The sequence below is a fragment of the Lipotes vexillifer genome, unplaced genomic scaffold, assembly GCF_000442215.2.
Source record: "Lipotes vexillifer unplaced genomic scaffold, Lipotes_vexillifer_v1.1 scaffold132, whole genome shotgun sequence".
Classification (NCBI taxonomy): Eukaryota; Metazoa; Chordata; class Mammalia; order Artiodactyla; family Lipotidae; genus Lipotes; species Lipotes vexillifer.
This window is the reverse complement of record NW_006782535.1, coordinates 1,332,121-1,348,687: the sequence shown is the minus strand read 5'-3', so window position 1 is coordinate 1,348,687 and position 16,567 is coordinate 1,332,121. Positions and strand designations below refer to the sequence as shown.

General features: G+C 44.8%; 1 protein-coding gene across 1 annotated transcript in view; it reads right to left on the bottom strand.

Moving 5' to 3' along the window:
- Window positions 1–16,567, bottom strand: part of COL4A1 (collagen type IV alpha 1 chain) — a 148,445-nt gene that overhangs the window by 41,322 nt on the left and 90,556 nt on the right. Inside the window, exons 3-20 of the mRNA XM_007455321.1 lie at window positions 15,231–15,320; window positions 15,082–15,126; window positions 13,974–14,018; window positions 13,804–13,866; window positions 13,270–13,323; window positions 13,091–13,117; window positions 11,671–11,754; window positions 11,522–11,584; window positions 10,014–10,049; window positions 9,443–9,484; window positions 8,128–8,214; window positions 7,587–7,613; window positions 7,395–7,445; window positions 6,236–6,280; window positions 6,097–6,150; window positions 3,670–3,711; window positions 2,071–2,155; window positions 1,693–1,728 (exon numbers count right to left, since the gene is read on the bottom strand). Coding sequence (XP_007455383.1) covers window positions 1,693–1,728; window positions 2,071–2,155; window positions 3,670–3,711; window positions 6,097–6,150; window positions 6,236–6,280; window positions 7,395–7,445; window positions 7,587–7,613; window positions 8,128–8,214; window positions 9,443–9,484; window positions 10,014–10,049; window positions 11,522–11,584; window positions 11,671–11,754; window positions 13,091–13,117; window positions 13,270–13,323; window positions 13,804–13,866; window positions 13,974–14,018; window positions 15,082–15,126; window positions 15,231–15,320 — 976 coding nt within the window. The remainder of the gene's footprint in view (window positions 1–1,692; window positions 1,729–2,070; window positions 2,156–3,669; window positions 3,712–6,096; window positions 6,151–6,235; window positions 6,281–7,394; window positions 7,446–7,586; window positions 7,614–8,127; window positions 8,215–9,442; window positions 9,485–10,013; window positions 10,050–11,521; window positions 11,585–11,670; window positions 11,755–13,090; window positions 13,118–13,269; window positions 13,324–13,803; window positions 13,867–13,973; window positions 14,019–15,081; window positions 15,127–15,230; window positions 15,321–16,567) is intronic.

The following is a 16,567-nucleotide window of genomic DNA, read 5'->3' as shown; positions in this document are numbered from 1 at the left end:
GAAAGAGTGCAAAGTCAAGGGGGAGACCAGAGCTGCACACGGGAAGTCGAGTTAAGCCGCTGTGAGTTTGGAGGGGACAAGATCGTGGGGCCCTGTGACAGCCGAGAAGGGTTCTGACCTAGTGCTTGAGACACAGCGGTCCAGTACGCTGCAGGTGAAGTGACTCTGTGCTCCGGAGAGCAGAGAGCTGGCCTCTGGTCCCAGCATCCGGCCGACAGGTGCAGGGGCGTGAAAACACACGGATGAGGTGACACGGGAAGAGTCAGGGCAGAAGGAACCCCAAGGAAGGACGGACAGACCCCCAAACCCCAAAGGTGGACTTGAGTCCCAGGTGAGAGGCTGTTAAGTCGCTGAACCCGCAAGCACAGCACGTAAAAGAACTGGAGGCCATCTGCATGGGCTCCAGCCCCATCCCTAACCCCAGAACTGGTGTGGGAGAAGCAAAGGAAGGATGACCCTAAGAGAGGCAGGGAGGCGGGACCTGAGGCCGAGGGCCTCCGCAGTCAGCAGGGGGTGGGAGCTGGACTGGGGGCCTACAAGGCCAGAGCAACTTCAAAGACAGTTTCTAAAAACCACCGCTTAAGACACTAACGGGGTCAGATAGGAGGTTTTAGAAAGTGGAACTGCAAATGCTGCCGGGAGACGTGAGGTAACACGTTCACGAGAACAGCTGGAAGGTCCAGCAAGCTTTACAACCAAGGAGAGGAAAGTGATGGAAAAGAGGGAAAAGGGAGGATTTTAAGGGCAGATGCCAAAATTTTAGCAGAAAGGAGGCACACAGGGCAGCGAAGGCGGCCTTGAGCCACCGCTGCTGCGAATCTTAGACAGTGGGGCTGGGTCGTCCGGGTGTTGTCTGTTCCAGCAAAAACAAAGGAAGGGGCTCTGGGGGGACTTAAAACTTAAGAACTGTCAGGAAGGGAAAAAAAGAAACTGACAAAAAAGAATAAGAAATAAAAATTAAAAATAAAACCAGACAAAACCGAAACCTTCAGTAAGAACTGTGAACACTTCGTGTGGTGTCGATTCCAGGTCACCCGAGGGTTTCAAGCCAAGCACTTGTTACCTCTGCTCTAGGACCTGGGACTACACGCCTGCAGTGCATACAGACAGGCATCTGTACATACAGAAAAGTGCAACTCCCAGCCTCCGATTACACAATCCGTTAGAAATGCAAAACCAGCGCAAAACAGCTGCAGGCTTAGTATAAGCTCATTGACGCAGGAGTCCTCCGAGAAGCAAGATTAGAGGTGATTAGATTAGTCAGAAGAGGTTTCAGCCTTGAGTCTGGTCTCAAGCTGAGAAACAAAGGCAGTTCCAGACAGGGCAAGGGAGAGCAACGATGTTGGGGTGCGGGTGGAGGTCTTCCGAAAGGCCGACGGTGCCGCTGGGAGCAGCCGGAAGGAGGTGAAAGGCAGGGGGTTAGATCAGAGGCAGGGAGACAGGGTAACTTGATGAGAGATGTAAGAAGTCCCACCTGTGAAATACATGTTTATAACTACATGTTAACCTGTCATTTACAAAATAAATACTGTCCTAGGAGCATACGTTGTTTTCAGAGCTAGAAAAACGTGTAACAAAATTGCTAGCCACTGTCTGCAAGTATCTAACTAATGCAGGGGATAAACATGTTCAGAATAGAAACCGTGTAAAAGGTGTACAAATACTCTAAAAAAATAATGTAAGAATGCTCACCTGGAGGGCCTGGTGGGCCTTGTATTCCTGGGAAGCCTAAAAGGAGGAAGAGAGAGTGGCACAAACTGAGCCTGTTTCACTTGTGGTTTATGTTGTGAACTTCTGGGCTCGTGGGTACCCACGGTCCCGGGGACAGGGAGCTCTGAACTTGGGGAGATGCCGCGCCCCTGTCACTGCAGAGAGGCAGGGAGATGGGCTCCTGGAAACCCAGTGGGATCGCAAAAGATGAACTTGAATAGCACTCGGTCACCACGTGGTCCTGCATGGCGCTCAGGTGTTATCAAAACGTGCATGAGTGCAGGACAAAAATGGAAAAAAGAAAGGACGAGAGAAAAGAAGGGAGGAGGGAGGAGGGAAAGAAAGAGGGAAGGATCTTACCTTTGGGGCCTGGCTCCCCTTTCAACCCTGGAGCCCCTGGGTACCCCCGCTCTCCCTTCTCTCCCAAGGGCCCTGTGCCGATCACCTGAATCACAGAAGAAAAGATCATTGCATGGAGTGGCAGGGGACTGTGCTGTATATTACAGCACAGACGAAGAAACAAACATATGTTTTATTATTTCAAGACATGTGAAAGTAAAGAAGGAATAGTGGTGGAAGAGGAAGGGGAGAGGGGAGGGAGGGGAAGAGAGTGGGGACGGGGAGAGTCCAGAAAACATAAAATGGATATTCGGTATTGCCCTCCTTGCGGAGAACGCCAGGCAGCTCTGCTTCCTTGTAATCATCTGCTTGGCAGGACCTTTACCAGTGAAGCCAACTTACAAACATATTAATTCTGAGGTTTGGGGTATGGAATTTCTCAAAGTCCACGCAAGCTGTAAGAAGAACAGTCTCCTTTAAAGAGTATTATCGGAAAAACTGCCTTAAATTTCCTCAGGCAATACGTAACAGGAACACTCACATTTTTTTTTTTTTTATTGGAAGAGGTTCTATGCTTCACTCTTTTAAATGGTCAAAAGCGGGCACTTCTTTAAGGTCCTCGCGATATGGGGCAAGAAGCAGGCACCGGGGCCCTCACTAAAAAGGGGTGAACCAGTTCACCCCAATTCTGAGTAGCTGAAATTGGAAGACAAGGACCATGCCGAATATTTGCCTATTACCCTTAAGATGCAACTCCTCTGCGGCAATTAAATGATGGGTATTATTAAGGTCTGCTGATGAGGTTAAGGTAAAAAAAGATTATTCAAAGGCAGCTGCTGGGTTAGAAATATGGGAAATGGAATCATCTATCGTATGAGGTGTTAAACGCATAAGGAGGTCCCATAATACTTTGATCTGGTAATCCTGTTTCCGGAAATGCAGCCTAAGGAAGGATTACTCAAATCCCTCACCTAACACACACAGACACACACAGGCACGTACAAACATTCACTACCACGTTGTACCCATGTAAGAGGGCAGCAAACAAGAGAACGGTCATATTTCACTGTTTCCAAAAAGAATTGGGGCAAAATGGTTACAACAATTATCGCACAACGCTCTGAAAATGACCATTTGAAGATAACTTGAAAACGTGAAGAATGTTCATTTTTAAAAAGAAAAAATGTTACGTACATTGGATTGCAAGTATATAAAATATGTATACGGACAAGGAATCAAAGGTTATTTGCAAAAAAATAAAAATTGTTTTGCTAAGACAGTCAGATCATGGATGATCTGTTTCTCTGAGTAGCATTTTCCTTAACAGACCATTATTTTTTTAAGTTTCAAAATGTGTTGCTAATACTCTCATCCATGTGCAACTCTTTTAATTTTAGTGGTCAAAGATATGCAGAAATTGCCCAGATACAATAACAAGTAAATACCAAATGCCACACAATACAAAATATAAATGATCGGTTCAAATTCTGTGTACCCCCTACATCAAAACGTAATTCTAGGAACACTGTGGAGCATGTGGCCTAGCTGATAGGCCAGCCCGTCTCTCTCTTTCCGTCTTTTCAAACGATCTCACAGACAGCAAATGTTACTGTTACTCACAATTCCAGGTGGGCCAGGAGGGCCTGCTTCACCTTTGTCTCCCTACAAAAGAAAAATAACTTTACTTGTATTTCTTAATTATAAAGGTTGCTTTGCCAGCAGCAGGGTTGAACTTTTTTTTTCCTAGAAAAATAGATTGTGCCCACTGTACACTAACAGGATTGTCCTCTCCTTAGAATCTTTCACTGTGATTAGTCTAAAGTGCTCTGCAACTATTACAACCAAAATCCATACATCTCCCCTTGCTTTGCATAAGTGTGACATCCGAAAATTGAGATTTCTACAAAACATAAACTGAAGCCTAATTATCCACATTACAAAAGAGCTCATGCTTCTCAGAGAACCTCAACAGAAACATCTGCAAGTTGAATTCGTATATGGTGGTTTTTCTTCTTTTTGTTTTCTTTTCTTTTTGGCCATACCTTGTGGCATACAGGGTCTTAGCTCCCCAGCCAGGGATCAAACCCATGCCCCTGGCAGTGGAAGTGCGGAGTCTCAACCACTGGACTGCCCGGGAAATCCGTACAGTGGTTTTTCAATACAACAACAACAAAAAATGAAATACAATGATATGAAAGCTCAGGGTGGCTAAAAGTATTTTCTTAAAGAAATCATTTTATTTGAGGATTTTGGTGTAAGATTGTCTAACTCTGCATTGGAAGTCATAATAAAAGGTTACTTATGGTTTTTCCTTTCCCCTTAAAATCCAGCATGACTGGAAAACATTGGATGGATAAATTCTCATCACTCTGAGGCTTAACTTAACCCCTATTAGATGAAAAACTCAAAGAAATCAATCCTTTTGTATATCATGTTCTTATATAAGTATCATAACAACACTTTTAAACACTTTTTTTTTTTTTTTTGCAGTACGCGGGCCTCTCACTGTTGTGGCCTCTCCCGTTGCACAGCACAGGCTCCGGACGCGCAGGCTCAGCGGCCATGGCTCACGGGCCCAGCCGCTCCGTGGCATGTGGGATCCTCCTGGACCGGGGCACGAACCCGAATCCCCTGCATCGGCAGGCGGACTCTCAACCACTGCACCACCAGGGAAGCCCCCATAACAACACTTTTAAATGTCCTGATACATGCACATTATTTCACAAATGCACATTTTTCCCCTTTCTTTTCTTTTTTTTTCCTTTTAAGCTAAGGCTTTAAAGTCAGGTGTTAAACCAGAATTAGACGTTTTGATTTTTCTAATCTGAATAAAAGAAGAGATTTTAGAAATATCTATGGGAGCTTAAAAATATCTTAGCTAGGGCTTCCCTGGTGGCGCAGTGGTTGAGAGTCCGCCTGCCGATGCAGGGGACACGGGTTCGTGCCCCGGTCCGGGAAGATCCCACATGCCGCGGAGCGGCTAGGCCCGTGAGCCATGGCCGCTGGGCCTGCGTGTCCGGAGCCTGTGCTCTGCAACGGGAGAGGCCACAACAGTGAGAGGCCCGCGTATCGCAAAAAAGAAAAGAAAAAAAAAAAAAATCTTAGCTAATATATTCTAAACATATTTACCTTTTACAATCTACAAGAATTGACTTTCTCATAGTTACAGTCTTAGAAAAGGGTTTCTCCCTTTGTCACTGACGTTGATAAACCAACCCTGAGGTCCTCTCCCTACTGTTAAAGATGAATGTTTCAAATCCATTTCTCATTTTAGTAGAGATTTACATTACCTAGTCTCATGATTAAAAGAGAAAAATAAGCCATCAATGAGTTTTCTCTGAGTATCTGATTGGCAAATACTTTTTAAAGTTTCATAACAAACAGTTGTCAAATGAAAGGGTCCCAGGGTGAAGGAAGTGCAATTCTGGGGGCAATTTTATTGCGTATGACAAAAGCTTCCCCAAATTAACCCCAAAATTATACTTTTTAGGAATTTATGATGGGAGATGATCAGACAAGTGGATAAAGATACTTATAATGAGCAAAATGTGTTAACGATCTACATAACATGCAGTAAAAGGAATGGATATCATAAGTGTTGATGTATAACCGCATTTATGGATGTTGAAATATATCCTCATTATGTCATTAAGGGAAAAAGCAAGATATATCATGCAATACCACTTTTTAAAAATCTCATGTATGTGTGTGTACATGGGACAATTATTAACTCTGACCATTTCCGAGTGGGTAATAGAAAAATTACACAGGCTTTCTTTTCTCCTCTATATGTTTCTGAATTTTCTTTGTTTCATAATCAGGCAAAATTTATCTACTACGAAAAACACATAAAAACTTAAATGAGTGAAACATTTTATATTTTTTCCTTCAAAAATTTATGCACAAAACAGAACCACTAGGTTGTGCTTTTCCTCACAGGGAGCATACGTTAAGTTGTATTCTTTGAGCGCATGGTCCTTTATTCTAGAAAAAACCTCTAGGTTGAACAAAGTGAAGGCAAAAATTCAAAGTAGGGTCACCATTTACCTTTAAACCCTCTCGGCCTGGGAGTCCTGGGTACCCCGAATCCCCCGGAAACCCCTAAAATGGAACACAAAGCAACAGCAATCATCAGCAAGTGAGGGTGACAGCTTTTGCTTTTACAAAATCACAGAGAAATACTTACTAGACTCCCTTTTTCTCCTTTTTCACCATCTTTTCCGGGTTTTCCCTGTACAATAAAGATTAGAAGTGCATAAATAATAATAATAAACATGCTCTAACACCAAGGGTCTGAATCAAATCCAAGTTACTATGTTGTATGAATCCTTGGGGTGAGTTGGCCACATGCTACGGTAACAAATCATGGAAGATACAGTAAATAACTATGAACTAAAAGAGTTACAACAGTCGAAGACGACTTTTCAATATTTAAAAAAGTGGAGGTTGATTAGCTCCAAATCTTCTAAGACATCATTACATCTGGCAGCTGAGGCTACGCCAGAGAAGTTTTCTTATCGGCAAGTGAGTATTTGGCAGACGGTGCAGCACTGATTCACTTTAACGGAAGTTTCCGTGCATCGTTTCAGGGTAGAAACTGAACTGCCTCAGCTCCTGAAGGTGGGTGGGTCTCCTGTCACTGCACTCAGGGCGCGAGAGGCACCTGAGCATCTGGGCTCTGGACGGAGCCCCCAGCGGGCTTGGGAGGCGGCCGGGAAGGGTGCCTGGTGCTCTGAGCAGGAGGACAGCTGGCTTTCAGTGAGGGGCCGGCAGGGGGCGCTGTCTGGTGGGGGGAGGGGGGAGCGGGGAGGACTCATCTGAATAACAAAGGGCCTCAGCCATCGCCGGGGGCCTTTCTAATGGTGACCACCTCCTTATTCCTGCTCCCAGGGCTTCAGAAAGGCTCTTCAGCAGAGGAAAGACCCCTATAATCTCTTTCAATCTATGCTCCTATGAACCTGTGATTCTAGGAATGCAGGAGAAATGATTTCACATCAGGAATAAGAGGACTTTTTTTTTAAAAACATCTCTATCGGAGTATAATTGCTTTACAATGGTGCGTTAGCTTCTGCTGTGTAACAAAGTGAATCAGCTATATGTATACATATATCCCCATATCCCCTCCCTCTTGCGTCTCCCTCCCACCCTCCCTATCCCACCCCTCCAGGTGGTCACAAAGCACCGAGCTGATCTCCCTGTGCTCTGCGGCTGCTTCCCACTAGCTATCTATTTTACGTTTGGTAGTGTGTTTATGTCCATGCCACTCTCTCACTTCGTCCCAGCTTACCCTTCCCCCTCCCCGTGCCCTCAAGTCCATTCTCTACAGGACTTTTGAAAGCACTTACTCGGGGTCCTGGTTTTCCGGGTTCACCTTTCTCTCCAACCCCTGGCATCCCCTAAAAGACAAAAAGAGCAAGAGTTAGAGTCATTCGTATATTTAAATAAACTATTAAATTAAGTAAGCATTCCACTGAAGGTGGAACACATTACGGTCTTTTCCACAAGATGATAATGATAAACAAGATTTCAGTCCTTACCTGAAATCCAGGTTCACCCTTTTGGCCCTAAAATAAGTTTCAAAAGTGAGAAAGATTAGCACTATCTAGTGGCTATATCAGTTTTTATATGCTACATGGAACAGGTAAAAGGGAAAAAACACCTTTTCCTGATACAGTAACCAAGAAATTCACATTGGTCTGCAGCATCCACTTCCTGCCATCAACTGGATTATGGATGTAAGAAGGGCAGAGTTAATACGTCTGACCCACAGCAACTGGAGCCTCCTTTCACCCTCAGCTCTCTCCCTCCTGTGTCCCAGCCGTCCCCTCCCAACCTTGGTGCATTTAAGAAACCCTCACACAAGAGGGTCAGCCTCAAACTAGTCTCACTCCAACCCAGGTCCAGCTGCCTCTGCCCTCAAGAAGCTCACTTTTTATGGGATGGGTGGTCTATAAAAACCCGTTTTCAGGTCAGGGCGAATATAACCAGAGAAACTGAATTTTGACCCAGTCTCTCTTTATGCCTTGGAATCTGTCCACAATTAGGAAGCTGGCGTTCACTGGACAAAGTCTGTCCCACCTTCTCTCCTTTTGCAGCATACTCTCCTTTCTCTCGAACTTGAGCTTGTCCGGGGACTCCCGGGGGCCCACTGACCCCTTGATCACCCTGTTGATGCAAACATTTGGGATTAATTAGGCATAAAGGTAATTATACAGGGAAGAGAAATGCAGAGGAGGGAAAAGCCCAGAAGAGAACATCTGGTTTGAAAACGTGATTGTACTCTGTTCCAGCCCGTCCTTGCCTCAGCAGAAAATTAAGTTTCAGAAGGAAGATGGTCCACTAAGGATATAAAGCCAGGAGGAGGCTTTCCCACTCAGGGGTCACCCCATAACAACGGAACTTGAACATCTGTAGGACAGATGGATGTGTGCATATATGTACAGACCACGCGTGTAGACAGACAGCACATGTATACACGCCGGGACACATATGCTGGTCTGTCACATTTGATGGCACGGAGGAAAGGCACACCAGCCACCTAGTAGCGCCTGGGAAGAAAGGAGGTCTCTTTACGTAAACCAAAAAGAAGCATCAGGGATCTCTTCCTCAGAATCCTAACTGCTGGGTACAATGGGAAATACAGGAACCCCAGCCATCACACAACGAAGGAGGTCCAAAAACTTCAACCGCATCAACTGCAGAATCACTTTACTGTGAGGTTTATGAAAAGACTGGGTGGAGATCTGGGGTGGGAAGAGGAAGCCAGCACTCATCCACTCTGCCCGGACCTCCATTACACTTGGCAGTCGTCTACACAGGCTTGAGCGCATGGGCCCTGGGCCAGGTGCAGCCGCAATTCCAAGGATGGCCACTTGGTGCCCGTTTCGTGGGTCTGGTCCAGGGAAAGGGGTGGAGAGATCCCCAGAGCATCAGGGACCCACTGCCGGCCTCTCATCCTTTCTCAGCAGGAGGAGGCTGCCTGTTCTGGCCTGTGCATTCCTTCCTCCAAGGTTCTTTCCGCCCCAACTCTGGTACGATGGCTTTCGTCTTTACAGGGCTTAATATAATGGTTATGCTGCTAACAGCCAGGTCCTAAATTTGACCTTTTTATACTGAAGTCCGGGTCTGAGAACATTTTGATTGAATGTATGAACAGAGAAGTGGGATAAATGGCCTCCCTGCACCGGCATCTGTGCGTCAGATCCCATGTAGAGTCACCTCAGGGAATTCCAGCCTTGCCTTCAGGGAAAACACTAATAAACTGAAGAACCTTCAGAGAAGAGGGTGTGTCCATGGCTATGAGTGTCCAAGAGGAGGTCCAGAGGCAGAAACCCGATCATGCTTAGAACTGGGATTTCAACCGAGAAAACTCCCCAAAGCAAACAGCACTCACCTTGTCACCTTTCGGCCCTTGAAAACTCAAGCCCATTTGCCCCTGTTGATTAAAAAGTAGAATCCGTTATTAGCATTGTTTACTTTGTTCAAAATCACCTAACAAACATGACGTGAAATGCAACAAGGCGGTATATTTAAGGTGATAACTTCGTCTCCCAATGACATAATCCTTTCCAGAAAGTTGTGGTCACGTTGTATTCAATGTCTATAAAAAGGTTTTTTTAAGTATTATTGAAAAAGAATCCTATCAAAACCTTGTTAAAAAAGTTTAAGATTTTTTAGACTCTGGCTTTAAAAAACTAAGGAAGAGATCAATGATTCCATAACTAATGGACGGATGGAAGGAAGGATCAATAGATCAACAGACTGACAGATCAACAGATCAGTAGATTAACTGATAGGTTAGATAGACTGATGGATATGTGAATAGACAGATGATAAACATATAGATAGATAAAGAAATTATAATTTCCCAAAACTTTTTACAGAGATGTAAAAAATGAGTTACAGAAATTTCACGATAGTCTTATACCAATGTCAAAGAAAGACAAATGAAAAATAATCTTTACCTTTTCACCTGGAGGGCCAGGAGGGCCTGGGGGACCCTGCAGGAAAAAAAGCGTTTTAAGTAAATATAGTTCACAACCCTGGTAAGTTTTGAATGCTTTTCTGTACTGACCTTATCTTCAGATATCATGGTTAAGGTGATAATTTATTTGTTAAATATTTAAATATTTTTCCTGTGCTATAGAACTGTTAAACTTTGAAAGTAACCAGAAATTAGTTCAGGACAATTATTAACAGGGATGGAAACCCTTCAAAATCTTAGGGGTTGGCCTGTGGAATCCACTGATCTGAGCATCTGCTGGGCTATCAGACAGTGGATGAAACCAGCCAAACCCTTGACAAGCCTTAGCGTTTCTAGTGTGGAAACGTTTGTCCACTTTGAAAACTGCTGCGGCTCTTTAAAAGTTAAATGAATTCTTTAAGCGGGTAGATGGTATGAAGTCCCCAAAATTCCTGTGTTTGCAACAAAATTTCAGAATGCTTTTTATAATCGTGAAAAGGGAAAAACTAGTCATTCTTTCCTCATGAAAACGAGGCCGTCACGAGAATATAAAAGAGGTTACATCTTGCAGGAATGGATAGAAGAATTGCTGGATTTGAACCCTAAAAAAAGAGTAAATTTAAAAAATAAGCCTGAAAATCTCTCAAGGACTCTCAGGCAGGCTAGAGTGGGGATGGCAAACCCAGGCACATCATTCATTCCTAGTAAACGCGGCGCCCGACAAATAAGTTGCTGTTAATATTAAGCCTCTTGTGCCCCCCAAAATGTGTGAGTAGAAGGGGCTGATGCCACCCTCGTCCTCAGGGTTACCAGCTGTGAGGGACGGCTGGTGTCAGAGCAGAGCTTCCTGGGAGGTTCTCTCTGATGCTCAGTTTCTAGTATCTGTCCCAAAGACACTGCAGCTTCCTCACAGCCTGGTCTGGGGCCACAGCCCCCAACAGAGCAGGCCCTCTGCTGTGACTGCATTACCACAAGGGAAGGTCCAGGGCAGGGGCTGCCTTGTCCATCTCTGAATCCCCGCCTCACAGGATGCGCTCACATCCACGCAGCCCCACGAAAAATCAACATGTTGTCCCTGTGGGATGTCTCGGCACGAGGTACTATTAGCATATCCTCTTCCCACAGCTCTGGGGATACGTGGACCATAAGTACCAATCAAACATCCCTTCAGATAGAAGCTCAAACAGACAACTAATAAGCACCTACTGTACAGCACAGGGAACTCCACTCGATACTCTGTAATGGCCTATATGGGAAAAGAATCTAAAAAAAAGAGTGGATATACTTGTATGTATAACTGATTCACTTTGCTATACACCTGAAACTAACACAACACTGTAAATCAACCCTACTCCAATAAAAATTTTTTCAAAAAGATAGAAGCTCATTCTCACATCCAAATAAAGAGAGATCACCACTGTGTAAAGTTTTCATTCCATTTTATGTATTTTCACCCCTCACCACAGTTGTTCTCTGAATGCCTCCGAGGGATATTCCCCCCAAACTTACTGGTGGTCCAGTGAATCCCGGGGGGCCAACAGGACCTTGCAGCCCTGGCAGTCCCGGCGAACCCTATAATTCATTGAGAAAGAAAAGAATTAAAATGCAAACCAGGAGGGGACTCGGCACGTGCTCATAATTATTTAGCAAATGCTTACAGGTGCTCCTGGGGGTCCAGGAAATCCTCTTTCACCTTTCAACAGGGTCCCTGGTATATGGCCAAGTATTTCACCTGGATCCCCCTAAGGGATAAAAAATAAGATAAAGTCACAAATACTGATATTTATGTAAAGAGAATGTAAACCTATGGCGTAAGAGGCATGCACTGCTGTTGTGGAACCAGCCCAAGTCTGGGATTTAGCCTCTGACTAAGCTTGGAATAAACAGACCGGCCGTCTCCTGGGTTCATATGTCTTAATGACCAGCATTAGGGGGCTGCAACCAGGGCAGAACGTGGAGACCGCTGAACGGAAGGATGTGTGATGCTTCCATGTGACGGGCCCCTGGGCAGGAGGAGTTCTAGACAGGGGCCCGGTCTCTGGTCCAAAGGCTATGTGACCACAGGCTGTCCTCACAGCAGAAGGATTATCTTTCAAGAGAAGACCCAGCACAATCATGTTCGGAAAAGCAGTGAGAATATGTTTTAGGTGTCAACGTGACCAGGCCACAGTACCCAGATACTTGGTTACACACCACTCTGAGGTTGACGTGAAAGTACTTTTAAATAAGATGGACATTTAAATCAGTAGCTTTGAAGTAAAGCAGATGACCTTCCACGGTGGGGGGCCCACCCCGTGGGTTGAAGGCCTTAAGAGAAAAAAGACGGACTCCCGAGAGGAAGGCGGACTCTGCCTACAGACAGCCCTTGAACCCGACCATCGCTCTTCCCTGGGTCTCCAGCCTGCATCCTTGCCCCATGGATTGTGGACTTGCCAGCTCCCACAATCACGTAACTCCTTAAAATAAGGAATTTATTTTATCTCAATATATTTTAATTATGTTATATATTGAAATATATAATTAAATTAGTATATAATATAAATATTATAATATGTATTATATATATTATATCATATAAGTCAACATATAATTGATATACAATATGTATTATATAATGTGTAAAATATATTATATATATTTTAATTCTATCTCCCTCTCTCACTCACTCTATCTATCCTTATATGTGCATGCTGTATACGTATGGCACACACATAAGACACAAACATCTCCACGCATGTCCTACTGGTTTTATTTCTCTGCAGAGTCCTGTCGACAGCCACACCCGTGGCTCTGGACGAGGAGCATCGGGGACTCACATCCCATCACTAATATTTCCCATCACACCATGCTTCCCATCACTGCTTATTTCCTATGAAGAAATTGTGCCTAGCGTTGAAACTTTAGATTCTAAAATTTAAGTCTGTGTATAGGACTTAAGTACTCTTTTAATGTAGCAAAGTTTAGACAAATAGGTTACTAGGCAATCAATCGACCAAAGTGATTTAAAGTAAAGTTATTTTTATGGCATCTGTTTCAAACAGAAGTCTGGAATGAATCCAGTAAAATAAAATAACGTACCTTCATTCCAGGTAACCCTGGTGGTCCCTAGAAAAGAAAAAGTTGGTATTAGTTTTGTTTTTCTCAAAACAACATTAGCATTATGATATGAGGGCAAAAAAAAAGGAAAAGAAAGGCAATGGAATGAGAAGAGAGAAATTAGCACTGAAGAAATTCTTACATAACAGCCCAATACTCACGGGATTTCCAGCGAATCCAGGCAAACCCGGAGGCCCCATAGGCCCTCTCTCACCCTGGGGGGACAGCAGACAGTCACTCTCAAAGGCCGTGCTCCCATCCGTTACCCCATCCTACCCTTCAGGCATGCTTCATTTGTTGGTGAAAATCATTTTCTAAAAATTGTTACAAGCTCTATTGCTCAATGCTGCTTCATGATAGAAGAAATATAATATTTGAGAATTTAATTATTAGAGACAAGAATTAATCATAGCATTTTCTTATTTGCTTTAGTGATAGATTATAGGTGAGAAATTTAGCGTTTAAGGCAATTTTAGAATAAAAGTCTACTAAATAGAAAGGCACAATGATGTCTTTCCTGAACATTAAACGTGGGAAAACTGTGTTTCCTCACCAAATAAAGAAAGGTGTAAGACGAGTAACTTTCCAACTGTGGCAATTAAAACTGTGTTCACGGGACAACTTTGCCTGACTTCTCCAGGTGCAAAGTTAAATGAACACGCACCAAGCAGGGAGGCTCCCGGTTCTAAATTTACCTTCGTTCCGTTGCATCCTGGGATACCTGGGGGACCCGGAGGACCATCTTGGCCAGGAATACCCTGCAGTTAACACGGTGAACAAGTAGCCAAGTCAGAAAAATCGCTTATGTTGCCATAACTCACATCAAACATCTTATAAAGGAAGCAGGTGCCTTTTATATACATACAGGAAGTCCTGGGTTTCCAGGGTAACCAGATGCTCCTGGGGGTCCCTGTAAGGATGGAGATGAAAAAGTTTTCATTGAGTGTGGGAGAACATCATTTCCTTCCACTGGCATCCACCTGGCTGAGGATGTCGGGCCCTAATTATTGACATTTGGAACATCGGCCCTAAGCAGACAGGGAGGCATCTTAGGGTCTAGCCCAGGGAGCCAGATGGCCTGGTGTTTCAGTAGCAACTCTTCATCATCAAAAGCTGACGATTAAATACTTCTAAAATCAAGGCTGCACACCCACAAAATAACTCTGCCCTCATTTCATCCTTTGTAATTTCCAGGTGGCAGATAGACAGATAGATAGATAAATTTACATTAAAATCTCGAACAGCCTTGAAGAAAGAAAAAAAAAATCTCAAACAGTTGGGAGGCATAAATCAGTTCATTGAGGGAAGAAAATCCAAGTTATTTCTGGCTGAAATCTAGATATTCTCCATCCCAGACAGTTACAATGTTATCCCCTATCTTCTGCCCTAAAGACCCAGGAAGGCAGGTTACCGGGCACACTTCCCTTTCCACTAACAGTAACAGAATTAAAATGTTTACATCTTACAGTGTCTTCCTATTTTTCTGCTTTCAAAGGTCTCCCTGCGCGCATGTCCCAGGGACGGGAGTAGCAAAGAAAGCAGACCGTGAAAAAGGAAGAGGGAATGCAGCTCTGAACACGTTACCACTTTTCACATTAAATGAAAGACATCTTTCTTCAAAGACCTGTAGGCGTGTCATCCCCCCTCCCCCAATTAAGTACGCCTGCAGGAATCCCTGAGGAAGGAGAGAGGAGAGAAAACACGTGTACAGAGGACAAGAAGTGAGCAGCTCCAGGGGCAGGACTGGTGGTCGAGGACGCGGGTTCCACCCATCCTGGGCCCTCGTGCCCAGGACACACGCTGTCTGGGCTCCGAGCACAGACGCAGAGGGAGGGGGACACAGAGGAAGGAGGGGATAGGATGCCCCTCGGGACTGTCTGGGGGTGGGGAGGGTAAAGGGCCCTCCCTCTGGAAGCACTGCTGTATCAGATCCCGCCCACAGTTATTACCGACTTAATGACAATCGTACTCACTCTTGTCCCTTTAGTTCCTGGCAGTCCTGGTTCTCCGGTGTCACCCTGGAACAGACACACATGCCACAATGACCACTCGTCGCAAAAGCAACACAGATCATCTTAAGTCCACTCCCCCAACCCCTTGCGCCCACGACAACCAAGCTCACCTTCTGTCCGGGTGGTCCCTGCGGCCCCTCAGGTCCTTGCATTCCCGGGAACCCGATGACACCTTGTAACCCTGGGAGACCTCTTTCTCCCTGCAGAGGAGGAAAGAGCAAGTCAGACCAAGGGCAGGTGGAAGGAGAAATCAGCCTCACTCAGCATCACCCAGCAGCCAGCCTACCACGAGCATCTGAAAAGAGACACTGCCACCTACGTCCCATCTCACACCTCACTCAGCATCACCCAGCAGCCAGCCTACCAGGAGCACCTGAAAAGAGACGCTGCCACCTACGTCCCATCTCACACCTCACTCAGCATCACCCAGCAGCCAGCCTACCATGAGTATCTGAAAAGAGACGCTGCCACCTACGTCCCATCTCACAGCCTCACTCAGCATCACCCAGCAGCCAGCCTACCAGGAGCATCTGAAAAGAGACGCTGCCACCTACGTCCCATATCAGAGACTTTTCTCTGCTCTTTTTTAGCTCTTTTGAGGGCAGGGATGTTCCTGTATGATCCCTGGTCCAATGCTTTCTATATACCGTATTCTAAAGGCTAAGTAATTTGTTGGGGAAATAAAATCACGGATAGTTGGCGATTTTTTTTCACTGAATGGCTTATAACCTCATTTGTTGAGTAGAATCTTCTTGTTGTCGGCAGACACAGCGCTGAGATTCTGTGAGCAGACATCAGTCAAGGCTCCCCTTTAGGAGGTGTGTAAGCAGAGCTCACGGTGGCAGTTTCAGTGCAAGATGCTGAGACTTTTCTGTGCAATGAACAGTCTGACGATGGGTTTGCATAAGCATCTCTTAAAAAACTGGGTTTCTTTTTTTTGCAAAGGTAGACTCAAGGTTTAATTACAGTCTCTGGCCTCGAGGAGCAAAAAGAAATAAAATGTATTCTTAACGTAATGAATATTATTTAGGGTCCACACACGTGGCTGGGATTCTGGCTTTGAGATGGCCCTTGAAGAATGAAAGGAAAATGAATGTGTGAAGAGACAGGCAAAGACAATTCAGGCTGGATGTCAGAGAATGGAGATCTAGGCCATGTGAGCACAAGGCACTAAGAAGAAGAACTACAACGGGCACAAGAACGTGGAGAGATGAGGCGTTACCGTTTGATACCGGAAATAGTTTCCTCTGCAAGCATCAGTGACCCAGTGGCCTGATTAAGGATATTGAGGAAGACGGCCACACTTTTTGCCAGTATGAAATAGCCTAAAATCAGGACAGGAATTCAAGAAAATCTACAGTATGTGGACTTCGGTGCAACCTCACAATGTAAATTGGGTAGATTAAGTAAGCATCTTTAGCCAATTTTCAAAAACAGAAGACATGTC